The sequence below is a fragment of the Schistocerca americana genome, chromosome 7 (assembly GCF_021461395.2).
Source record: "Schistocerca americana isolate TAMUIC-IGC-003095 chromosome 7, iqSchAmer2.1, whole genome shotgun sequence".
In the NCBI taxonomy this organism is placed as follows: domain Eukaryota; kingdom Metazoa; phylum Arthropoda; class Insecta; order Orthoptera; family Acrididae; genus Schistocerca; species Schistocerca americana.
In genome coordinates this window covers 227979873-228006740 of record NC_060125.1, presented here as the reverse complement: position 1 = coordinate 228006740, position 26868 = coordinate 227979873, and the positions used below count along the sequence as shown (strand labels likewise).

Genomic DNA, 26868 nt, shown 5'->3' with positions numbered 1-26868 from the left:
AGATACAAACTCTAGATACAAAAACATATGCTTAAGTTAAGTCTTAAAGGGAATGGTAAAAGGATACTTTAGTGAGACAACGCTGATCCTATTCTCTTAAGCCAAACATCAACGTACATAAACTACGTTTCAAGATGTGCAACTGACATTTCCATCCCATGAAGACTGGTGAATTTTTCAGGAACTTTTGTCACAGATGAATGATCACAGTAACACATTGCCTTTAACCATGTTTTATTCACTTTTTTTCTAACAATGATAGTCATTTTATTCTGCACAATTTCGCTGAATTCATTTATTTTCAATACTGAAAAGTTTTGTCTGTTCCTTTTTAATGGGTGTTGGGAGCAGTAAGTTCATAAGGAACCAATTCGACGTACTAAGATTTATTAGTATCTCACTACATAAGTCTTAACACAAGCATTTGCACTGAACTACAGATTAGTCTTAAAACAGCGATGCCAAAAAAAGAAAAATTATATGGTAACAAATACTAAGCAGTTACAGAAACTTTAATACCCACTAATTTCATGTTAGGAATTAACATTAAGAAATTACTGCACAATGGTTTCTTGTATCTCATTATCTCCAGATTCCCTAGAAGGAGCACTCTGTGCAACAGCTGGCTGATTTGTGTGTACGATGGGAACAATACGCTCCCTTGATTCAGAAGGCGGCAATGTCTTGAAAAATTAGAAAAGAATAATAAAATATTGGCAAATTTCATTCATAAGTCGGAAAGTAATTATAGAATTCTTTATCCAGACTTACCTTCTTCGGTGCTGTTATTGTAAGCACACCATCTGCCGACAGTTTTGACACCATTTGGTCAACTTCTATGTCGTCTGGTAACCTGTAACGCCGGGTAAATTGACGAGAAACGTAACCATGTCCATCCTTTCGCTCGTCATGTTTTCCCTCGACAACGACGAAGTCATCAATCTTTTTCACAGATATCTCATCAGGTCTGAATTGTTGCACATCAAGACTGACCTAAAATAATTTAAAATTCTTCATTTTATGCATGATGTAATCATGCTATAAGGGGATGTTTTAAGGGGATGTAATTAGATTATCTGTCCATTTAACAGTATTTTTTTAAATCTAAGCTTAACCTTTTTTACCTTAGTGCCACTAAGGTCTTCTTGCACAATTATGATCTTTACACTGCATCACATTAAAGTTTCAAGCAATATCAAATACTATTACGAGGGTTGGAACTTAAATAGTGGCAACTACTTATTCACAACCGATACAGTTACATGTTTGCACCTGTTACTGTGCTTCAAATTGGTCACCAGCGTTGTGTAGAACCCGTTGCCAGCGATGTGGAAGTCGTAGTATACCGTTAGCAGAGCCTGTTCTGCTGATGGTGCGAATGGAGCGGTCTACTGCCTGTCGAATCTCTGGAACAGTTCTGAAGCGAGTGCCACCAAGGGGTTCCTTCATCTTCGGAATCAAATCAAAGTCACAAGGACTTAAGTCCGGGTAGTATGGTGGATGGTACAGTATTTCCCAGTCCCATCGACCGAACAGAGCAGCCACAGCTTGAGCTGTATGCGTCCGCGCATTGTCGTGCAAATTGATGGGTGGGTAGCGCAGAAAGTGTCTCCGCTTCTTTCGCAAAGCAGGTCGCAGGCGATGCTCCAAAAACGAACAGTAATACTGAGCATTGACGGTCTGCCGTGGAGGAACGTAATGCGTTAGGATAACACCACCACAGTCGTACACTATAACCACCATAATTTTCACCATACTGGGGCTCTGACGCACTTTCGACTTTCGCGGCGACCCATAATGACGCCATTCATTGGATTGGCGTTTCAGTTTTGGCTCGTACGATGTGGCCCATGTCTCATCCAGTGTTACGATACGGCATAAGAAAGCCTCTCCTTCGCGCTCATAGCGCTCCAAGTTCGTCTGAGCAGCGACCACCAACGCAGCAACAGCATACACATCTTCAGATATGCTCGGACGACCTGCCCGATGCATGTCTGCCACAGTTTGCCGACCTTGGTTGAAGGGTTTTACCCAACGTGCCACCGTTCTGTAAGGCAATGTCGATTCCCTGCATGCCTCTTGAAGACCTCGATGACACTGTCGTGCTGTACGACCTCTGGCACGTTCAATCTTGATCCAACTCCGTTGTTCCTGTTTCGGAAACATAGTGACACCTTTGCATTAGACCGCTAGCTCACAAGTGACTCTGTTTCCCTTGATTGTGCGCGCGCCAGTGACGTGGGACGGTCGAGTCCATTTGCTCGAAGGTAAGGCAGCGACAATAGTAGATTCCATTGCATAGTGCATAGTGTTGCCACTATTTTAAGTTCCAACCTACGTATTTCTTAAGAAACTCTTAGCCAACAGTACCACAACCAATAATCACAATGTCAGAGAATTAATTAGCTATCGAGCTCCTTATCAATGCAAGCCAGTTCTGAACCAAGAAAAGATTGTGTCCGACTTGCCTCCATTACGGCTAACACGGGAACAGTTGTTGAAAGGAGCAGCTATGTAAGAGACCTTACAAGGATGACAAGAAATTAAATGGTAAAACATTTACAGACAATGGACTGTGTAACTGCGTCAACGAACTAAAATACAGGGCTTTTCAAAACAATGTGTGTTATTAATAAAAATTAACATTTTAATTAATAATACATAATTTCCATATATATATATATATATATATATATATATATATATATATATATGTATATATATATATAACTGTCCATCAATCTTTGTATTATTTTATTAATTTATTGTAAGGATCCGGTCATTCGGATAAGGGAATACTGGAAATTTATCACGAAAGATAAGGAACAGAAGTGTGAATCTTCTTTCTAAAAACGGCAGAGAACGCACACAAACGCACAACAGATCGCAAATGAAATAACCCATTTACCCCTGACATATATGCAGATCTCCTTTTACAATACACCATAATGAGGAGACAACAAAAGATACTTCAGAATTCACAACAAGAAAGATATTCCATATCAACGAACCACACATCACCGAACCCTCTCCACCGCAGGGTCCTTGCCACAGTCAGTGACACTTCTCACTTGCAAATACACTGAAGCGCCAAAGAAACTGGTATAGACATGCGGATTCAAATACAGAGATATGTAAACAGACAGAATACGGCGCTGCGGTCGGCAACGCCTTTATAAGACAACAAGTGTTTGGCGCAGTTGTTAGATCGGTTACTGCTGCTACGATGGGAGGTTATCAAGGTTTAAGTGAGTTTGAACGTGGTGTTATAGTCGGCGCACGAGCGATGGGACACAGCATCTCCGAGGTAGCGATGAAGTGGGGATTATCCGGTACGATCATTTCCCGAGTGTACCGTGAACATCAGGGATCTGGTAAAACATCAAATCTTCGACCTCATTGCGACCGGAAAAAGATCCTGCAAGAACGGGACCGACGATGACTGAAGAGAATCGTTCAACGTGACAGAAGTGCAAACCGTCCACAAATTGCTGTAGATTTCAATGCTGGGCCGTCAACAAGTATCAGCCTGCGAACCGTTCAATAAAACATCATGGATGTGAGCTTTCGGAGCCGAAGGCCCACTCGTGTACCCTTGATGACTGCACGACACAAAGCTTTACACCTTGCCTGGGTCAACACCGACTTTGGACTGTTGATGACTGGAAACATGTTTCCTAGTCGGATGACTCTCGTTTCAAATTGTATGGAGGTGATGCACGCGTACGGGTATGGAGACAACCTCATGAATCCATGAACCCTGCGTGACTATTGAAGCTGATGGCGACTCTACAGTGGTGTGGGGCGTGTGCAGTTGGAGTGATATGGGACCCTGATAAGTCTAGATACGACTCTAACAGGTGACACGTACGTAAGCATCCTGTCTGATCACCTCAATCCTTTCATGTCCATTGTGCATTCCAATGGACTTCGGCAATTCCAGCAGGACAATGCGACACCCCACACGTTCAGAATTGCGACAGAGTGACTCCAGGAACACTCTTCTGAGTTTAAACACTTCCGCTGGCCACCAGTCTCCCTAGACACGATCATTTTTGAGCATATATGGGATGCCTTGCAACGTGCTATTCAGAAGAGATCTCCACCCCCTCGTACTCTTACGGATTTATGGACAGCCCTGCAGGATTCATGGTGTCAGTTCCCTCCAGCACTACTTCAGACATTCGTCGAGACCATGCCACGTCATGCCTCTGCGTTCTCGTGTGGGCCTTACACGATATTAGGCAGGTGTACAATTTCCTTTGGCTCGTCAGTGTATATTCCAAACTTGGGTCTTTCGCTTCCATCTCGTCTTGTACAACGAAAATCTTTAGATTCACATGCTTTGTTCTTTCCGAAGACTCTCAGAAACTGTGAGATATCCATGAGAGGGTTCAGAGCGACTTAGATTAGCTCCCCAGTCTGCATCGATATACACTACGAAAAAAAACTTCGCACCACGAAGGAATTATCCGAATGGGACAGAAATTGGGAGATGTGATGTATATGTACAAACAAATAAGTTTCAGAAAAACTGGATGATTTATCCAAGATATCTGCTCAAATTGAGTAAGCACATAACGCGTTGGTCCACCTCTGGCCCCTAAGCAAGCAGCTACCCGGCTTGGTATTCACTGATGCAGTTGTTTGATGTCTTCCTGAAGGATATCGTGCCAAATAATATCCAATTAACGTGTTAGATCGGCAAAATCCCGAGATGGTTGGAGGACCGTGTCCATAGTTCTCCAAACGTTCTCAACTGGGGAGAGATCCGGCGACGTTGCTGGGCAAAATAGTGTTTGGCAACAACGCAGACAAACAATAGAAACTCTCAGCGTGCCAAGACGTACCGGTCCGTTGTAAGCACGCAACGGATGACGACCAAAGTTGATCTGCTGCAAAATGAATTGGCATCCTAGATCATGAGTGCTGGATGACGGGCCGTATAGCGAGCGACAGTCAGTTTAGTACCCCACTGATGTCCAGGGCGCCTCCAGACACGTCTTCACTGGCCATCGGGTTCACTTCGCAGAAGGACTTATCACTGAAGACAATTCTATTCCAGCCAATGATATTCCAGGCCGAACACGGAAACTGGACAGAATCTGGCACGTTATCCTTCAGGAGGACAGCCAACAACTCTTTTTCAATCAGTGCCATGCCGAATAATTGCTTGCGTAAGGACTAGAGTTGGACCAATGCTTTGACTTGGTCAATTCGTGAAGTCTTATCTTTAATAGATCATCAATTTTTTTTTAAATTTTACTCATTTGTTTGTGTGTACTTGTACATCACATCTCTAACACTTTCCGCCCCATTTGGATAATTGCTTCCCATTTGGATAATTGCTTCGTGGTGTGTCTTTTTTTGTCTTAAGAGTGTACATTTCCATTTTATTACCAGTGCTGCGGTAACCAAAGGCATCATTTATTACACCTCGCAAATAACATAGTTTACGCTTGACAGTAGGGCATTGAGTCTCACTCTGAATGCCGCTGAACTGGCTTAAAGTCGTTGACTATGATAAATCTGGGCATGTACCCGTTGCCGAGTGTAAAAGACGTCCACTGTAGTCTTTTATTTTTATGCATAGTGTTCGTTGAGCTTGTCTTCATCTGTCGTAATGTGTAGCTTTACATTCCTAATGAGTGGATTTACAGTCTTCCATTTATAATTCCTTTAAGGTTCCATTTGGATATGCTGTTTGGCCTAAAATGTGGGTTCCATCTTCTTAACTGACTGCACATGCCGCGCTATTCCAAGGTCTTTGACTTTAAAGTCAGTGCTTAAGATATTTTTCATTTTCTTTATTTCACTTTTCGCCCCCATACAACATTTTATCAATCACATACGCAGTTACTGTGAGTTCACGCTATAGGTCACAGTAAAAACATAGGTCAGTTGCTGATCACGGGATCCTTAGTTTGAACAGGAACTCGCTGAATGTTTCATTTCTTCCTCTGCCGAATTGATGCAACCCGTAGATGCACTTTTCTGCCGGTTCACTCGCCATTGTTCAGTTCCTCTTTATCTGGTATGCCCCTGAATTTTCTTTGTAGTCTGTTAGTGGCATCTGTGAAACCATTGGGAGGTCCCACATAGACTTCATTTTCTTCCAACATCAAACGCTGCAACAACATCTAAACTGTGTCTTTCCCATTCTCTTTCAACTGCTATTCCCACAGGTAGTTGCATGGTTTTCATTTCCACAACTTGGCTGTAACGGTTGTCGAAATCAATTCGTGGTTTTTGCTCTTTACTTACAGCTACCACTCGTGCTCTACGAGGTGTGGCAATGAAGAAACCGGACTGGTACTGCTTGTTGTGCGCATTTCCGGCTTCGTCGATGACAAAGAGGAAAGTGGGGGAATAACCTTGGCATTTGAGACCTTAACTTTTCCCGGCGAATTGAATGTTCAAATAATTTACGGGTTTGCTACCGGGTGACGTCGTCGACCACCGCCGATATTTCGGCAGGAGCGCACCCTGCCATTCTCAAGGCACAACTGCAAGGAGATAGCAATGTGCAAGGGAATTTAAAACCTCGGTTCACAGAGGAGAAACAAGGAAGATACCACACAGAACAAGTAACCGCAAAGTCAACACACAACCAAAGATAACCAACACCAAAAATATCGATAGTGACTATTAATCAACAGGTGAGGCAGCCCTAATTCTGTCCCTCTGTTTTTTGATGAGAGATATAGCCGGATTCCAAGCAGCATTCAGACAGAATCCACCATCTCTGTTTATAAGGTTGCTTGATAGTTTGATTTCAACAGCTTCCTTAATGACACTATCCCAATAGCTGGACGTGCAAGCCAGAATCTCCGTGTTGTTGTTTTCTATAGGATGACCGGTGTCAAGGCAATGTTCTGCAATAGCGGAGTTGCTCGGCTGTTGTAAGCGTGTGTGACGCTTATGTTCAATACACCGGACTTCCACAGTCCTGATTGTCTGACCAATATATGACATGCCACAACTGCAAGGAATACGATAGAAACCAGCCTTACGCAACCAAGATCATCTATTACGGACGCCAACAGGGCCTTAATCTTAGAAGGTGGTCGAAAAACACGTTTAACATCATATTTCCGCAAAATACGGCCAATCCTGTCACAAACGCTTCCTGCGTAAGGCAAAATTGCCGTAAACTTAGGTGCCACTTCGTTGCTATCGTCACTCACCCGTTGCACAGAAGACTTGATAGCGCAAGGCTGATGTCTATCGTATTCCTTGCTGTTGTGGCATGTCATATATTGGTCAATCAGGACTGTGGAAGACCGGTGTGTTGAACATAAGCGTCACACACGCTTACAACAGCCGAGCAACTCCGCTATTGCAGAACATTGCCTTGACACCGATCATCCTATGGAATACAACAAAACGGAGATTCTGGCTTGCACGTCCAGCTATTGGGATAGTGTCATTAAGGAAGCTGTTGAAATCAGACTACCAAGCAACCTTATAAACAGAGATGGTGGATTTTGTCTAAATGCTGCTTGGAATCCGTCTGTGTCTCTCATCAAAAAACAGAGGGACAGAATTAGGGCTACCTCACCTGTTGATTAATAGTCACTATCGATATTTTTGATGCTGGTTATCATTGGTTGTGTGTTGACTTTGCGGTTACTTGTTCTGTGTGGTATCTTCCTTGTTTGTCCTCTGTGAACCGAGGTATTAAATTCCCATGCACATTGCTTCCTCCTTACAGTTGTGCCTTGAGAATGGCAGGGTGCGCTCCTGCCGAAATATCGGCGGTGGTCGACGACGTCACCCGGCAGCAAACCCGTAAATTATTTGAACCTTGGAATTCTCCCTGACACGCGTACAAAGTATCATGCCGTTGTGGTGGTTCGTATTGGCTGTGAGCCTTCTTAGAAACGGGTCGTGTATCTGAGCTCCATCAGTATTATGCTACTTTCGAAAGTGGCACAACGTGTTAACAAAATTCCTCACATAACTTGGAAAATCCGCCACATACTATTTGCAGAAACAAGTTTATGGTGATGAGTATATCTCGTAAGCAAGTTTACGAGTGGATTAAGAGGTTGAAGGGTGGTAGGGAAGACATCGAAGATGATCCGAAATCGGACCATCCTTCCACTTCGAAAATTGAAGAAAATGTGGAGAAGGTCAGCAGAACTGTTCATGAAGACCGCCGGCTGAGCATTCGGGCAGTTTCAGAACTTTCCTGCATCAATGAGGAAACAGATTTTGGACGACGATCTGGGCATGACAAAGGTTTGTACTAAATTGGTGCCAAGAATCCTCACAAAAGAGCAAATGCAACATCGAGTGGACTGGTGTGCTGATGCTCTTGAAAACATTGAAAATGACCGTGATTAGCTCAGCTAAGTAATTACGTGTGATGAAACATGGATATTCCAAAACGACCCAGACACTAAACGACAATCCATGTATCGGAAGAGCCCTCAGTCCCCTAGAAAGAAGAAGGCACGCTTGAGCAAATCAAAATTCAAAGGAATGATGATTGTTTTATTCCATATACGAGGGGCTGTCTACATTGACTGGTTGCCTGAAGGTCAGACTGTCAACCGAGCTCATTATGTAGCCGTTATGAAGACCCCCGTGAACGTGTGTGACGAAGGAGGCCAGATCAGTACGAGAATCGCTCATGCATTCTTCGTTAGGACAACACGCGCGTATAGGCGATATCTGTGAAGAGATTTTTGGCAAAAAACATTCCAGTGATGAAACATTTGATGACCTTTGAGCATGTGACTCCTTCTATTCCAAAAACTCAAGTCCGCGCTCAAAGGAACCAGATTCGAGTCCGTGGATGCAGTGAAGAAAAAGCGACGAGCTTCCTCAACAGCATAATAGAAAGACACTTGCATCACTGCATCCAGTAGTGGCAAATTCGCAAGGATCGAGGAGAGGCCTACATTGAAGAGGACAACATTTCAGCTGTGTAAGTTTTTTCAATAGAAACCTGGAGAATGAGTCCTGTTTCTTCATTACCAAACCTCTTTATGTCTGGCAATCCTTCCATTTTTACCGTAGTTCCGCCTGAAAAACCTTTTCGTTCGTATCGTCTTTGTGTTGTCAGTATGTGGTACAAGTGTCCAGGTTTGGTTTCTTATTAGGTTTTCCAGTTATTCTGACATTGTTTCTTGGCATTCGTTTTCATCGTCAGCTGACATAGCGTCCTGTACGCTTTGTGGATTTCTTTTCAACTACACACACGTTTTCATGTAGTTTTCGTTTATTGAAAGTTCACGGTTATCAGCTGTTGAAAATAATCGCTCTCAGTACTCTCATCCCCCCTCCATTTTGTAATTTTTTTTTTTCAATTTTGCAGAAATCGAAAACGAAATCTCTGGCAATCGTTATCCGCGCGGGATTAGCCGAGCGGTCTCATGCGCTGCAGTCATGGACTGGGCGGCTGACCCAGCGGAGGTTCGAGTCCTCCCTCGGGCATGGGTGTGTGTGTTTGTCCGTAGGATAATTTAGGTTAAGTAGTGTGTAAGCTTAGGGACCTATGACTTTAGCAGTTAAGTCCCGTAAGATTTCACACACATTTGAACATCTTTTTCTGGCAATCGTTATGCTGCTGTTTCCGGATTCCACAAGGATTTTATGATTTCTGAATGTCAAAACATTACATGAAGTTGTCCTTTTGGTTCAAATTAGCCACGTCGGGTTTTCGTTTTTGCCCATGCACGACATCCGAACAATCGCGGTGATTAATGTTCGGTTCTCGCCCAAGCCATCGTTTGCCTGGACTTCCTCAATCATTTGCTGTAGTCGAAAATTATTGCTCAAGTAATTTGCAGTTGGTGTTGCTTCGCTCCAGAAACGTCGTGAAATTCCACTTTCCAAAAGCATACATCGCAGTGTTTGAAAGGGTTTGGTTGAACTGTTCTGCAACACCGTTTTGTTGAGGTGTGCCAGGGATGGACAACTGCATCCAAATGCCGTCTCTTCGCGGATATCCTTCGAATTATTTAATCATGTATTCACCATTATTGTCCGGACATGGCATTCTCTTTCTTTTCTGTTGGAAATTTTCCGCACACGCTTTGTATTCGTTGAATGACAAACACTTCTGACTTTTAGTAAATATATTACAGCGTATCTCGAGTAATGATTAATGAATGTGACAACAGAGGTCGCTCCGCCGTTTGTGGGCCAGATTTGGGTTTCATCTCGCCTTCACAGCACATACTGTTCAACCGACTTATCCGGTCATCGGAAGCTTAGAGTGTTGTTCCACTACATTTGATCTATTTCTTAGTTTTATCAACGTGAATGTGGCCTCGCCTTCGGTGCCATAAAACTGTTTGCCGACTAGCTGTTAAGATTTGCAACAGAGCCACGTCCATGCATTGAAATACTGGATTGTCTTTACCAATGTATTACAAATTGTTTTGAAGCTTCGCGACCATTTCCCCGCTTTGTTTCACGATTCTAGTTTCATCTCACGTTAACGGTACCATCACTTCTTTATCGGTCGCCTGACACACGTATCAAATTACACGTGATGTCTGGAATTTGCAAAGTATTGTGTAAATCGTTGCTCTCCAGAGTCTTCTGACTAGTATAAGCGCCCTATACCGAAACCAATACTTCGCAAACATCCACCACTAGCTAGTTTTGCTGACTCTTCGCGTTCGGTCAAAGTGACGAATTTCTAATATGTGTTCTGTTGCTCCACGGGCCAGAATCCACACTTTCTTTCGTTCCCTCGGAGAATGGTGTACGTCGCACGTAAAAACTTAACAGTGTCCAACATGATTTCACTTAATTCATTTGTAGAATGACGTTTTATGCCAATGTGTTTCGTTTTGCTGGCAGTGTTACAGAATTTGAGGATATTTTGTCTGCCTCCTATTATTGGTTTGCTTCCACGTTGTTTCAGACGTGATACCCAAATTGTTGACAATATTTACCAATATATCTGTACTGATGACAATGAAATCATCTTAGGTCGCGGCCTCGGCTCTGGCGCAACAGTGGAACAGTGTAACACATCGCACACTATCAGGGGTGACAGTCCGTCGCCAGTTGTTACGGCATGAGTTACGTGCGCGTAGTCCACTTCTCCCCTACCTTTGACGGATGTGCAGTAACTTGCTAGTCGACAGTGGTGTACGGAACGGCGTCACTGTGGACAGTAATGGCATCAGGTAGTGTCTTCGGGCGAATCCAGGTTATTTTTGTCTGAAAATGATGGCCACATTTTGGTTCGTTGCAGACAGGGGGAGCGGTATCACAGTGGCTGTTCACATAAAACATACAGCGCCAGCTCAAAGCCTTATGGCGTGGGGTGTTACTGGGTACGAGAAATCACAAAAAAATGGCTCTGAGCACTGTGGGATAATAAGTTGGGAATGTGGGTCTTACGGGAGGCGTGCCAGAGATAAGTCCCTCGAGTCGCACTATCCTCTGTGCCCTCTGTGGCTCGGGTGAATACAGCGTCTACCATGTAAGCAGGAGATGCTGGGTTCGAGTCCTGGTCGGGGCACACATTTTCAACTGTCGCCGTTGACTTATATCAACGCCTGTATGCAGCTAGGGGTATTCATTTCATTGTAAGAACACATTATTCATACTGTTGCGAAAACAGACAAAGCTCTGAATGTCTTATGTGCTGCAAGTCGTGCGTGGTGGGGTGCTAGCCGGACAAAAAAATATGGTTCAAATGGCTCTGAGCACTATGGGACTTAACATCTGAGGTCATCAGTCCCCTAGAACTTAGAACTAATTAAACCTAACTAACCTAAGGACATCACACACATCCATGCCCGAGGCAGGATTCGAACCTGCGACCGTAGCAGTCGCGCGGTTCCGGACTGAAGCGCCTAGAACCGCTCGGCCACCGCAGCTGGCGACAAATCACAGTTCGTGCTTATCCAAGGCACGAGCGGTCTAAAGCGCTGCAAAAAAATGGTTCAAATGGCTCTGAGCACTATGGGACTTAACATCTGAGGTCATCAGTCCCCTAGAACTTAGAAGAAATTAAACCTAACTAACCTAAGGACATCACACACATCCATGCCCGAGGCAGGATTCGAACCTGCGACCGTAGCAGTCGCGCGGTTCCGGACTGAAGCGCCTAGAACCGCTCGGCCACCGCAGCTGGCGACAAATCACAGTTCGTGCTTATCCAAGGCACGAGCGGTCTAAAGCGCTGCAAAAAAATGGTTCAAATGGCTCTGAGCACTATGGGACTTAACATCTGAGGTCATCAGTCCCCTAGAACTTAGAAGAAATTAAACCTAACTAACCTAAGGACATCACACACATCCATGCCCGAGGCAGGATTCGAACCTGCGACCGTAGCAGTCGCGCGGTTCCGGACTGAAGCGCCTAGAACCGCTCGGCCACCGCAGCTGGCGACAAATCACAGTTCGTGCTTATCCAAGGCACGAGCGGTCTAAAGCGCTGCAAAAAAATGGTTCAAATGGCTCTGAGCACTATGGGACTTAACATCTGAGGTCATCAGTCCCCTAGAACTTAGAACTAATTAAACCTAACTAACCTAAGGACATCACACACATCCATGCCCGAGGCAGGATTCGAACCTGCGACCGTAGCAGTCGCGCGGTTCCGGACTGAAGCGCCTAGAACCGCTCGGCCACCGCAGCTGGCGACAAATCACAGTTCGTGCTTATCCAAGGCACGAGCGGTCTAAAGCGCTGCAAAAAAATGGTTCAAATGGCTCTGAGCACTATGGGACTTAACATCTGAGGTCATCAGTCCCCTAGAACTTAGAAGAAATTAAACCTAACTAACCTAAGGACATCACACACATCCATGCCCGAGGCAGGATTCGAACCTGCGACCGTAGCAGTCGCGCGGTTCCGGACTGAAGCGCCTAGAACCGCTCGGCCACCGCAGCTGGCGACAAATCACAGTTCGTGCTTATCCAAGGCACGAGCGGTCTAAAGCGCTGCAAAAAAATGGTTCAAATGGCTCTGAGCACTATGGGACTTAACATCTGAGGTCATCAGTTCCCTAGAACTTAGAACTAATTAAACCTAACTAACCTAAGGACATCACACACATCCATGCCCGAGGCAGGATTCGAACCTGCGACCGTAGCAGTCGCGCGGTTCCGGACTGAAGCGCCTAGAACCGCTCGGCCACCGCAGCTGGCGACAAATCACAGTTCGTGCTTATCCAAGGCACGAGCGGTCTAAACCGCTGCAAAAAAATGATTCAAATGGCTCTGAGCACTATGGGACTTAACATCTGAGGTCATCAGTCCCCTAGAACTTAGAAGAAATTAAACCTAACTAACCTAAGGACATCACACACATCCATGCCCGAGGCAGGATTCGAACCTCCGACCGTAGCAGTCGCGCGGTTCCGGACTGAAGCGCCTAGAACCGCTCGGCCACCGCAGCTGGCGACAAATCACAGTTCGTGCTTATCCAAGGCACGAGCGGTCTAAAGCGCTGCAAAAAAATGGTTCAAATGGCTCTGAGCACTATGGGACTTAGCATCTGAGGACATCAGTCCCCTAGAACTTAGAAGAAATTAAACCTAACTAACCTAAGGACATCACACACATCCATGCCCGAGGCAGGATTCGAACCTGCGACCGTAGCAGTCGCGCGGTTCCGGACTGAAGCGCCTAGAACCGCTCGGCCACCGCAGCTGGCGACAAATCACAGTTCGTGCTTATCCAAGGCACGAGCGGTCTAAAGCGCTGCAAAAAAATGGTTCAAATGGCTCTGAGCACTATGGGACTTAACATCTGAGGTCATCAGTCCCCTAGAACTTAGAAGAAATTAAACCTAACTAACCTAAGGACATCACACACATCCATGCCCGAGGCAGGATTCGAACCTGCGACCGTAGCAGTCGCGCGGTTCCGGACTGAAGCGCCTAGAACCGCTCGGCCACCGCCGCTGGCGACAAATCACAGTTCGTGCTTATCCAAGGCACGAGCGGTCTAAAGCGCTGCAAAAAAATGGTTCAAATGGCTCTGAGCACTATGGGACTTAACATCTGAGGTCATCAGTCCCCTAGAACTTAGAAGAAATTAAACCTAACTAACCTAAGGACATCACACACATCCATGCCCGAGGCAGGATTCGAACCTGCGACCGTAGCAGTCGCGCGGTTCCGGACTGAAGCGCCTAGAACCGCTCGGCCACCGCAGCTGGCGACAAATCACAGTTCGTGCTTATCCAAGGCACGAGCGGTCTAAAGCGCTGCAAAAAAATGGTTCAAATGGCTCTGAGCACTATGGGACTTAACATCTGAGGTCATCAGTCCCCTAGAACTTAGAAGAAATTAAACCTAACTAACCTAAGGACATCACACACATCCATGCCCGAGGCAGGATTCGAACCTGCGACCGTAGCAGTCGCGCGGTTCCGGACTGAAGCGCCTAGAACCGCTCGGCCACCGCAGCTGGCGACAAATCACAGTTCGTGCTTATCCAAGGCACGAGCGGTCTAAACCGCTGCAAAAAAATGATTCAAATGGCTCTGAGCACTATGGGACTTAACATCTGAGGTCATCAGTCCCCTAGAACTTAGAAGAAATTAAACCTAACTAACCTAAGGACATCACACACATCCATGCCCGAGGCAGGATTCGAACCTGCGACCGTAGCAGTCGCGCGGTTCCGGACTGAAGCGCCTAGAACCGCTCGGCCACCGCAGCTGGCGACAAATCACAGTTCGTGCTTATCCAAGGCACGAGCGGTCTAAAGCGCTGCAAAAAAATGGTTCAAATGGCTCTGAGCACTATGGGACTTAACATCTGAGGTCATCAGTCCCCTAGAACTTAGAAGAAATTAAACCTAACTAACCTAAGGACATCACACACATCCATGCCCGAGGCAGGATTCGAACCTGCGACCGTAGCAGTCGCGCGGTTCCGGACTGAAGCGCCTAGAACCGCTCGGCCACCGCCGCTGGCGACAAATCACAGTTCGTGCTTATCCAAGGCACGAGCGGTCTAAAGCGCTGCAAAAAAATGGTTCAAATGGCTCTGAGCACTATGGGACTTAACATCTGAGGTCATCAGTCCCCTAGAACTTAGAACTAATTAAACCTAACTAACCTAAGGACATCACACACATCCATGCCCGAGGCAGGATTCGAACCTGCGACCGTAGCAGTCGCGCGGTTCCGGACTGAAGCGCCTAGAACCGCTCGGCCACCGCAGCTGGCGACAAATCACAGTTCGTGCTTATCCAAGGCACGAGCGGTCTAAAGCGCTGCAAAAAAATGGTTCAAATGGCTCTGAGCACTATGGGACTTAACATCTGAGGTCATCAGTCCCCTAGAACTTAGAAGAAATTAAACCTAACTAACCTAAGGACATCACACACATCCATGCCCGAGACAGGATTCGAACCTGCGACTGTAGCAGTCGCGCGGTTCCGGACTGAAGCGCCTAGAACCGCTCGGCCACCGCAGCTGGCGACAAATCACAGTTCGTGCTTATCCAAGGCACGAGCGGTCTAAAGCGCTGCAAAAAAATGGTTCAAATGGCTCTGAGCACTATGGGACTTAACATCTGAGGTCATCAGTCCCCTAGAACTTAGAAGAAATTAAACCTAACTAACCTAAGGACATCACACACATCCATGCCCGAGGCAGGATTCGAACCTGCGACCGTAGCAGTCGCGCGGTTCCGGACTGAAGCGCCTAGAACCGCTCGGCCACCGCAGCTGGCGACAAATCACAGTTCGTGCTTATCCAAGGCACGAGCGGTCTAAAGCGCTGCAAAAAAATGGTTCAAATGGCTCTGAGCACTATGGGACTTAACATCTGAGGTCATCAGTCCCCTAGAACTTAGAAGAAATTAAACCTAACTAACCTAAGGACATCACACACATCCATGCCCGAGGCAGGATTCGAACCTGCGACCGTAGCAGTCGCGCGGTTCCGGACTGAAGCGCCTAGAACCGCTCGGCCACCGCAGTTGGCGACAAATCACAGTTCGTGCTTATCCAAGGCACGAGCGGTCTAAAGCGCTGCAAAAAAATGGTTCAAATGGCTCTGAGCACTATGGGACTTAACATCTGAGGTCATCAGTCCCCTAGAACTTAGAAGAAATTAAACCTAACTAACCTAAGGACATCACACACATCCATGCCCGAGGCAGGATTCGAACCTGCGACTGTAGCAGTCGCGCGGTTCCGGACTGAAGCGCCTAGAACCGCTCGGCCACCGCAGCTGGCGACAAATCACAGTTCGTGCTTACCCAAGGCACGAGCGGTCTAAAGCGCTGCAAAAAAATGGTTCAAATGGCTCTGAGCACTATGGGACTTAACATCTGAGGTCATCAGTCCCCTAGAACTTAGAACTAATTAAACCTAACTAACCTAAGGACATCACACACATCCATGCCCGAGGCAGGATTCGAACCTGCGACCGTAGCAGTCGCGCGGTTCCGGACTGAAGCGCCTAGAACCGCTCGGCCACCGCAGCTGGCGACAAATCACAGTTCGTGCTTATCCAAGGCACGAGCGGTCTAAAGCGCTGCAAAAAAATGGTTCAAATGGCTCTGAGCACTATGGGACTTAACATCTGAGGTCATCAGTCCCCTAGAACTTAGAAGAAATTAAACCTAACTTACCTAAGGACATCACACACATCCATGCCCGAGGCAGGATTCGAACCTGCGACCGTAGCAGTCGCGCGGTTCCGGACTGAAGCGCCTAGAACCGCTCGGCCACCGCAGCTGGCGACAAATCACAGTTCGTGCTTATCCAAGGCACGAGCGGTCTAAAGCGCTGCAAAAAAATGGTTCAAATGGCTCTGAGCACTATGGGACTTAACATCTGAGGTCATCAGTCCCCTAGAACTTAGAACTAATTAAACCTAACTAACCTAAGGACATCACACACATCCATGCCCGAGGCAGGATTCGAACCTGCGACCGTAGCAGTCGCGCGGTTCCGGACTGAAGCGCCTAGAACCGCTCGGCCACCGCAGCTGGCGACAAATCACAGTTCGTGCTTATCCAAGGCACGAGCGGTCTAAAGCGCTGCAAAAAAAATGGTTCAAATGGCTCTGAGCACTATGGGACTTAACATCTGAGGTCATCAGTGCCCTAGAACTTAGAAGAAATTAAACCTAACTAACCTAAGGACATCACACACATCCATGCCCGAGGCAGGAATCGAACCTGCGACCGTAGCAGTCGCGCGGTTCCGGACTGAAGCGCCTAGAACCGCTCGGCCACCGCAGCTGGCGACAAATCACAGTTCGTGCTTATCCAAGGCACGAGCGGTCTAAAGCGCTGCAAAAAAATGGTTCAAATGGCTCTGAGCACTATGGGACTTAACATCTGAGGTCATCAGTCCCCTAGAACTTAGAAGAAATTAAACCTAACTAACCTAAGGACATCACACACATCCATGCCCGAGGCAGGATACGAATCTGCGACCGTAGCAGTCGCGCGGTTCCGGACTGAAGCGCCTAGAACCGCTCGGCCACCGCAGCTGGCGACAAATCACAGTTCGTGCTTATCCAAGGCACGAGCGGTCTAAAGCGCTGCAAAAAAATGGTTCAAATGGCTCTGAGCACTATGGGACTCAACTGCTGAGGTCATTAGTCCCCTAGAACTTAGAACTAGTTAAACCTAACTAACCTAAGGACATCACAAACATCCATGCCCGAGGCAGGATTCGAACCTGCGACCGTAGCGGTCTCGCGGTTCCAGACTGCAGCGCCTTTAACCGCACGGCCACTTCGGCCGGCTAAGGCGCTGCAGTCAGACCGCGCGGCTGGTCCCGGCGGAGGTTCGAGTCCTTCCTCGGGCATGGGTGTGTGTGTTTGTCCTTAGGATAATTTAGGTTAAGCAGTGTGTAAGCTTAGGGACTGATGACCTTAGCAGTTAAGTCCCATAAGATTTCACACACATTTCAACATTTTTTTAAAATCCAAGGCACTATGACCACTGTAACCCAAGTGAATTACATCCCGCTGCCAGCAGCCACACCCTTTCTGCACAACATCCAAGAATCCGTTTTTCTGCAAGACAGTGCACAACCACACGTTGCTGCACAAATACGTGCCTTCTTGGTACCACAGGATGCCAGTCTTTTGCCCTTGGACTCCAGATCACCTGACTTGCCAATCGAAAATGTGTTGGTTGGTTGCTTACTTTAAAAGAGGGGGGGAAGGGACCAAACTGCGAGGTCATCGATCCCTTGTTCCCGGTAAAAGAAGTACACAAGGGAAAGAAGAAAATGGAGATGTACAGCACAATAACAGGAGAAAGGAAGAACCAACAGAACGACAGAAGGACAACCAACACTAAAACGGACAAAACAAGAAAAGAAAACCACAGAGAGAAGCAAGAAACAGGTAGAAGGGATAAAAACAAGACAGCAGATGACCGTGGCTGGCCGACCACGAGAATATAAGGAAAAGCCAGGCACTCTTTTGATTAAGCTCGGATTGTAGCCTATCGCGATTGCGGTTTATCGTATCGCGACATTGCTGCTCGCGTTGATCGAGATCTAATGACTGTTAGCAGAATAAGGAGTCGATGGGTTCAGGAGGGTAATACGGAATGCCGTGCTGGATCCCAACAGCCTCGTATCACTAGCAGTCGAGATGACAGGCATCTTATCCGCACGGCTGTAACGGATCGTGCAGCCACGTCTCGACCCCTGAGTCAACAGATGGGGACGTTTGCAAGACAACAACCATCTGCACGAACAGTTCGACGACGTTGGCAGCAGCATGGACTATCAACTCGGAGACCGTGGCTGCGGTTACCCTTGACGCTGCATCACAGACAGGAGCGCCTGCGATGGTGTACTCAACGACGAACCTGGGCGCACGAATGGCAAAACGTCATTTTTTCGGATGTATCCAGGTTCTGTTTACAGCATCATGATGGTCGCATCCATGTTTGGCGACATTGTGGTGAACGCACATTGGAAGCCTGTATTCGTCATCGCCATACTAGTGTATCACCCGGCGTGATGGTATGGGGTGCCATTGGTTACACGTCTCGGTCACCTCTTGTTCGCATTGACGGCACTTTGAACAGTGGACGTTACATTTCAGATGTGTTACGACCCGTGGCTCTACCCAACATTCGATACCTGCGAAACTCTACATTTCAGCAGGATAGTGCACGACCGCCTGTTGCAGGTCCTGTACGGGCCTTTCTGGATACAGAAAATGTTCGACTGCTGGCCTAGCCAGCACATTCTCCAGATCTCTCACCAACTGAAAAGTCTGGTCAATGGTGGCCGAGCAACTGGCTCGTCACAATACACCAGTCACTACTCTTGATGAACTGTGGTATTATGTTGAAGCTGCATGGGCAGCTGTACCTGTACACGCCATCCAAGCTCTGTTTGACTCAATGCCCAGGCGTATCAAGGCCGTTATTACGGCCAGAGGTGGTTGTTCTGGGTACTGATTTCTCAGGATCTATGCACCAAAATTGCCTGAAAATGTAATTACGTGTCAGTTCTATTAAAATATATTTGTCCAATGAATACCCATTTATCATCTGTATTTCTTCTTGTTGTAGCAATTTTAATGGCTAGTAGTGTAGAATGATAAAATCCATCATCACGTATAAAACGTAAAACTAAATTAGCCGATGAGGTGTTGTCAGCTAAAATTAATGACAACGACTCCGGTAACTGGAGAGTCCGTCGCAGGGCAGCCATAGAAGGACAGCTCACCAAGTTATGGGCCACTGGCAGCCAGGCGACGCGCCGACACTGAGGTGGGGCATCACTGCGCAAGAGGTAGCCGTATGTCACCCAAGCGTGGCCAATGCGGAGCCGACAGAGAAGCTAGAGTCCCTGCGAGAGGCCCGCGTGCAGATCTTCCAAACATTCGTAGTCTTCTTAATGGCACGCAGTTTGTTGTGCATACTGAGGTTATGCCATTCTGTCTCGCAAAGCCGTAAAACCTAGCGGCGTAGTACTGAACGCAGGTCAGCTGCAGAGAAGCTGATCTCCATAAGCGGTTTCGGCGTAGCCTGTTTGGCCAACCTGTCGGCAAGTTCGTTGCCTGGGATGCCGACGAGACCTGGGGTCCAGACGAACACCACTGAACGACTGGACCGTTCCAGGGCATAGATGGAATCCTGAATGGTCGCTACCAAAGGATGACGAGGGTAGCACTGGTCGATAGCTTGTAGGCTGCTCAAGAAGTCAGTACGCAGAAGAAACAGCTCCCCAGGGCCTCAACAGAGGTGTTCAAGAGCATAAGATACAGCCACCAGCTCAGCAATGAAAACGCTGCAGCCACTGGGCAAAGAATTATACGCGAAGCCGACGTGACCATCAACCATCGAGCTGTCGGTGTAAACAACTTATTGGCCTCGGTACATGTGAAGAATCGAGAGGAAGTGGCAGCAGAGAGCCACGGGGTAAACTGAGTCCTTTGGACCATGCGAAAGGTCCAGGTGAAGCCGCGGCCTAGGTGTACACCATGGAGGTGTACATGAATGGACCTCAAGTACAGGCGGTAAAGACAAGGACTCCAGTTCAGAAAGAAGGGATCGGACACGAACTGCGATTGGAAGCCCTGACAGGGCCGCCAATGCGGGAGATGAACCGACGTGGGGGGAAAAAGGGAGACAGTAACTCGGATGTGCAGGAGAACTATGAACGTGTGGTACGTAACTGGCCAGCAGTTGTGCACGCCTAACCTGCATAGTCAAGACGGTATTGAACAAGGGCTCTGCAGAGCAGCAGCAGCGTAGGGCGATCTGCACTCCAGTTGGTGTTGCTCAGGCAATGGAGGGCATTTAGGTGTTACCAGCACTTCTGCTTAAGCTGACGAAGATGAAGGAGCCAAGTCAATTGGGCGTCGGAAACCAGTCCTAAGAATCGATTACGTCTCCACTACAGTGAGTGGATCGTAATTAAGGTGAAGTTCTTTTTCTGTATGATGGTACGACGCCGACAGAAGTGGATAACACAAGACTTTGCGGCCGAAAACTGGAAACTGTGGGCTAGACCCCATGACTGCGCCTTGTTGATGGCTCCCTGTAGGCGCCGCCACCCATACGATGTGGCAAGCATATGATGTCGCCAGATCGTGTCATATGCTTTTCGTAAATCAAAAACGATGACAACCAGGTGTTGGCGTCTGGAAAAGTCTGTTCGGATGGCAGACTCGAGGGACACAAGATTATCAGTGCTATTGCGACCCTGGCGGAAGCCGCCCTGGCATGGGGCCAGTAGGCCACCTGACTTCAGGACCCACCCCAACCGCCGACACACCATAAGGTCCAGCAGCTTACAAAGAACGTTGGTGAGGCTGATGGGCCGATAGCTAATCACATTCAGCGGGTTTTTACCGGGTTTTAACACCGGAATGATGGTGGTCACCCGCCATTGCGAGGGAAAGACACCATCGAACCAGATGCGGTCGAAGATGAAGATGAGATGGCGCTTGTAGTCAGATGAAAGATGTTTAATCACCTGACTATGGATCCGATCTGGCCCAGGAGCTGTGTTGGGACAGTGTGCAAAGGCACTGAGGAGCTCCCACTCTGTAAATGGGGTATTATCGGATTCACTGTGGCGTGTAGTGAACGAGCGGACTTTCCCTTCCAGCCGCCGTTTGAGAGTGCGAAAGGCTGGGGGGGTAGTTCTCTGATGCAGAGGCTCGAGCATAGTGCTCAGCAAATTGCTCGGCAATCGCGTTTGCGTCGGTCGATAACACGTCATTTATGTGGACACTGCGAACACCTGTTGTGGTCTGGTACCAGAAAACACATTTGATCTTTGCCCAGACTTGGGAAGGTGACGTCTTGCACCCAATGGTCGAGACGTATCTCTCTCAACGCTCCTTCTTCCGTCGTTTGATACGTTAGCGAATGCGTGCACGGAGCCGTTTGAAGGCTATGAGATGCTCCAGGGGAGGGAGCCGCTTATGCCACTGTAGAGCTCGCCGACGATCTTTAATTGCCTCAGCGACTTCCAGCGACCACCTAGGGACTGCCTTTCGCCAGGGCCACCCTAAAGAGCGAGGGATTGGTTTTCTGCCGCAGAAACGATTGTTGTAGTCACCTGCTCAACCATCACATAGATGTTACCGTAGTGTGGGGGAGATTCAACGGTGATAGCAGAGGAGAAAGTTTCCCAGTCCACCTTGTTTTAAGCCCATCTGGGCAGGCGTCCGTGGGACTGACGCTGGGGCAATGACAGGAAGATGGGGAAATGGTCACTACCACACAGGTCGTCATGTACTCTCCAGTGGATAGATGGGAGAAGTCCTGGGCTGCAAATTGATAAATCAATGGCCGAGTAACTACCATGAGCCACACTGAAATGTGTGGCGGCCCCAGTATTTAAGAGGCAGAGGTCGAAATGAGACAGTTTTGACATCTCTGCCACGGCCAGTAAGCATGGCACCATCCCACAAGGGGTTATGGGCGTTAAAATCTCGCAGAAGTAGGAAAGGTTTAGGGAGTTAATCAATCAGTGCAGCTAATACATTCAGAGGTACTGCACCATCTGGAGGAAGATATACACTGCAGACAGTTATTTCCTGTGTCGTCCTTACTCTGACAGCCACAGCTTCAAGAGGGGTTTGAAGGGGCACAGGTTCACTATAGACCGAGTTTAGGACATAAACGCAAACTCCACTTGACACTCGGTTATAGTCGCTACAGTTCCTGTAATACCCCTTACAGTCACAGAGAGCAGGGGTCTGCATTGCCAGGAACCAGGTTACCTGGAGAGCAATGCAGAAAGCAGGTGTACAGCTTAATATTTGCGTAGCTCAGCCAGGCGTTAGAAAAAATCGCCGCAATTCCACTGGAGGATGACGTCATCGTGAGACTGGGAAGGCATGGAACATTCAATGAGGCAGTTTACGCCTCAAGGTCACCTGCTGCCTCCAACTTACTGCCTGAGCAGTATATATCCATTGTGTCTGAGGGTCTGGAGAGATGTAGGTCCTCAGCGGACGCCAGAATCTCCACCTCATCCTCAGATGCAGAGCTTGTAGGTAGCAGTGGTGTGGGTGCCACCGCAATTGCCTTTGTCTTGGGGATCTACTTTTTGGATTTCTCTCGTTGTTCCTTGGGTTTCCCCAGCTGGGAGGACTTCACTGATCCAGTCTCCGGGACTGAGGATGAACGTGAAGCCCTATGACCAGCTGTTTTTGGGCTCTTCAGCCACTGGCGGTGTAGTGCCTCGAGAATTTCGGGGTAAATTCTAGAGACACTCGCATTTCACCATCTCGAACACACGATACTTTAAGGATGAGTGTGTGAGAGTGGAAATGTGTCTACTGCACCACAGTTTATGTGCGTACAGGACGGGCGCGTGTTACGAGAAGACTAAACTTGTGGTGGTCTATCAGGCTGACAATTGGTGGCCGCACATGCCTTGGAAGCCATATGTCCAGTACAAGGAGTAATTAAGGGCTACTTTGTGGCACTGAAATAGTAGTGACTGTTGGGAACAAACGAAATATGTTTTATCTAGAGACCCATATACTCTGTTGTTGGACTTGCTAGGAGCAAGAACTGTTTTGACAAGTGTTATTAAAACCAAAAGAGACTGTAATGATGTATGTTAAGTACTAATGTTTTCCGGGCGGGGTTGATTTGCGAGAACTGAAAGCGCATGTGGAACTTGTGTAGTTGTTTTATTGTGAAGAAGAAAATATAGCGAAGTTGATATGAAAGTATTCTGAGAGTAAGCAATAATTTCAAAAGTAGAGAAGTAGTTCAGTATCATTTCCCTAACCAGCACAAAATCTTCAGAGAAGAACATTGTGAAGATCGACACAGCTGGCTGTCCTGAGAAGAAGATCGGCTGCACACAATATGTAAATCACCAGCGATAAATGTGTGAGTCTTGCACCCCACTACCACACAGTGTCCGGTCGCCAGGAAAACATTAGAGCAGGTGTCGTCTCTCCCACTAGCAGAAACCTGGGAAGGGAGTGACCCAAGGGACCGTTCGTAGCGAGAGGAGCCGAAGAAGATTTACGCTTCTCCAGTGCAGAAGTGGGGACTCATATCCCTGGTCGTGGGGGTGTTGTTCTCAAAGTAGATGGTGCAAGAGCAACAGAGAGGGAAGTGCCTCCCACCATCAAGGGGGCAGGTGCAGTCTTCTGGCTCTGGGAGGTGACTGGGGTTGGCGGAGCTGTTGGGGCTAGAACTGTTGTAGCGGCGGCGTAAGACGATGTCATACATACAGAATGTAGGCGTTCAAATTTCCTCTTAGCCTCAGTGTAGGTCAGTCGGTCCAGGGTCTTGTACTCCATGATTTTCCTTTCTTTCTGGAAAATCCTGCAGTCAGGCAAGCAAGGCGAATGGTGCTCTCCGCAGTTGACACAGATGGGAGGCGGGGAACTTGGAATATTGGGATGTGATGGGCGTCCGCAATCTCGACATGTGACGCTGGAAGTACAGCAGGAAGATATACAGCCGAACTTCCAGCATTAAAGCAGCGCATTGGTGGAGGGATATAGGACTTTACATCAGAGTGGTAGAATATCACCTTGACCTTCTCAGGTAATGAATTACCCTCGAAGACCAAGATGAAGGCACCAGTGGCAACCTGATTATCGCTCGGACCCCAGTGGACACGCCGAACGAAACGTACAACTCACCACTCTAAATTGGCATGTAACTCATCGTCAGACTGCAAAATAAGGTGCCTGTGAAATAAGATTCCCTGGACCATATTTAAGCTCTTATGGGGCGTGATGGTTACAGAAACATCCCCCAGATTGTTACAAACGAGTAACGCCCACGACTGGGCAGAGGATACAGTTTTGAACAAGACTGACCAATACCTCATTTTGGACAAGCCCTCCACCTCCCCATACTTGTCCTCTAAATGCTCAACAAAAATCTGAGGATTCACCATCATGAAAGATTCCCCATCAGCTCTCGAACATACAAGGTACCGGGGCGAACAAGAGCTGCTGCCATCGTTAGCCTGACGTTCCCCCCATGGTGTGGCCAGCGAGGGGAACAATTTTGGGTTGTACTTCTGTGCACTGAATTGAGCCCATGAATGCTTAGAGACTGCTAGTGTTTGACCCCCAGCAAGAGATGCTGTACTACACTTCATTGCGTGTCATCCGCCCTGATTCCACCCACTCCGACGAGCGCCCCCCCCCCCCCTCCTGGCACGACACCCAGCCACTGAAAAGGTTACCTGGCAGGATGGCTATTGCTGGGAGTCCCGATGCCCCACGGTGGCGGACATCTACTCCTCAGCATACCGTGGGGAGTTAACGGCACAGGCATCAGCAGAGTGATCCCTGTATGGTCAGGGGGCTACAACCAACAAGGTATATGGTGGCCCCACCACAACAGACTGTCTACCGTGCTTGATATCAAGTGCAACCAAGCAAACAAGTCCATTATCATTGTCAGTGTAGAAAACGATACTGCAGTTGATGGAAAAATATGCACCCAGGAGGGTGACCTCGGCCAGCAATTTGAGAATGAGCAGAAGTGCAGATCCACGTTGACGAGGGATGTGATGGGTCTCAGGGCATGATGGACACGATGCACAACGTAAGGCGCCCTTCCCTAATTGGCTCGCTCTTCGGGAAAATTTTGAAAAATTGTGGTCAAACCCTACAGGGGACTATCACATAAAGGCCGAAACATGTGAGACTTCTTTTAGTGACCTCTTACGGCAGGCAGGAATACCTTGGACCTAATCTAACGCCCAGACACACAGGGGGTTCTCGGAGAAACTGCAATTAAACTGCCATAATCTTCTACCCTGATACATTTCTTGTGGTGTGTGAACAATGCTGATGTGATGAGCAGAATGATCTGAAAAGGCTGTGTGCCAAAATAGGTGCACTATGTAATATGGCCTTTAAAGATTACAAGATGTTGCTTGGCGAAATTTGGAACAAGTGGTAACAATGAATATACACACATCAAAAAAAGTTGACTGTGGATGTTGTGTCATAGACACAGTCTTTTAACTGTTCAGAGATGTCACTAAACCCTCCCAAAGATGTAAGAAACCATACATGAGCAGCGCCTATTAGACAGAGAGGGTCCGACAACTGTTCAGTTCCAGTAATTCCACGGGGAATGTGGTACACGGCTCGTGCTGTCTGTAGTTCAACCATGCCTAGACGGTCAATACAGCGGTTCGATCGCGTCCGCATTGTTACTTTGTGCCAGGAAGGGCTGTCAACAAGGGAAGTGTCCAGGCGTCTCAGAGTGAACCAAAGCGATGTTGTTCGTACATGATGGAGATACAGAGAGACAGGAACTATCGATGACATGCCTCGCTCAGGCCGCCCAAGGGCTACTACTGCAATGGATGACCGCTATTTACGGATTATGGCACGGAGGAACCCTGACAGGAACGCCATCACGTTGAATGATGCTTTTCGTGCAGCCACAGGACGTCGTGTTACGACTCAAACTGTGTGCAATAGACCGCATGATGCGCAACTTCACTCCCGACATCCTTAGCGAGGTCCATCTTTGCAACCACGACACCATGCACCGCGGTACAGATGGGCCCAATAACATGCCGAATGGACCACTCAGGATTGGCATCACATTGTCTTCACCGATGAGTGTCGCTTATGCCTTCAACCAGACAATCGTTGGAGACTTGTTTGGAGGCAACCCGGTCTGGCTGAACGCCTTAGACACACAGTGCAGCAAGGTGGAGATTCTCTGCTGTTTTGGAGTGACATTATGTGTGGCCAACGTATGCCTCTGGTGGTCATGTAAGGCGCCGTAACACCTGTATGATACGTGAATGCCATCCTCCGACCAATAGAGCAACCATATCCACAGCATATTGGCGAGGCATTCGTCTTTATGGACTACAATTCGCGCCCCATCGTGCACATATTGTAAATGACTTCCTTCAGGATAACGACATCGCTCGACTAGGGTGGCCAGCATGTTATCCAGACACGAACCTTA

The 26868-nt window shown here is 47.6% G+C and overlaps 1 protein-coding gene across 1 annotated transcript in view; it reads right to left on the bottom strand.

The window, feature by feature from the left end:
- Nucleotides 1-524: 524 nt before the first annotated feature.
- The window catches only part of LOC124622853 (alpha-crystallin A chain-like), an 80404-nt gene continuing 54060 nt past the window's right edge, over nt 525-26868 (bottom strand). The window contains exons 3-4 of the mRNA XM_047148645.1: nt 772-993; nt 525-683 (exon numbers count right to left, since the gene is read on the bottom strand). Coding sequence (XP_047004601.1) covers nt 555-683; nt 772-993 — 351 coding nt within the window. The 3' untranslated portion in view covers nt 525-554. The remainder of the gene's footprint in view (nt 684-771; nt 994-26868) is intronic.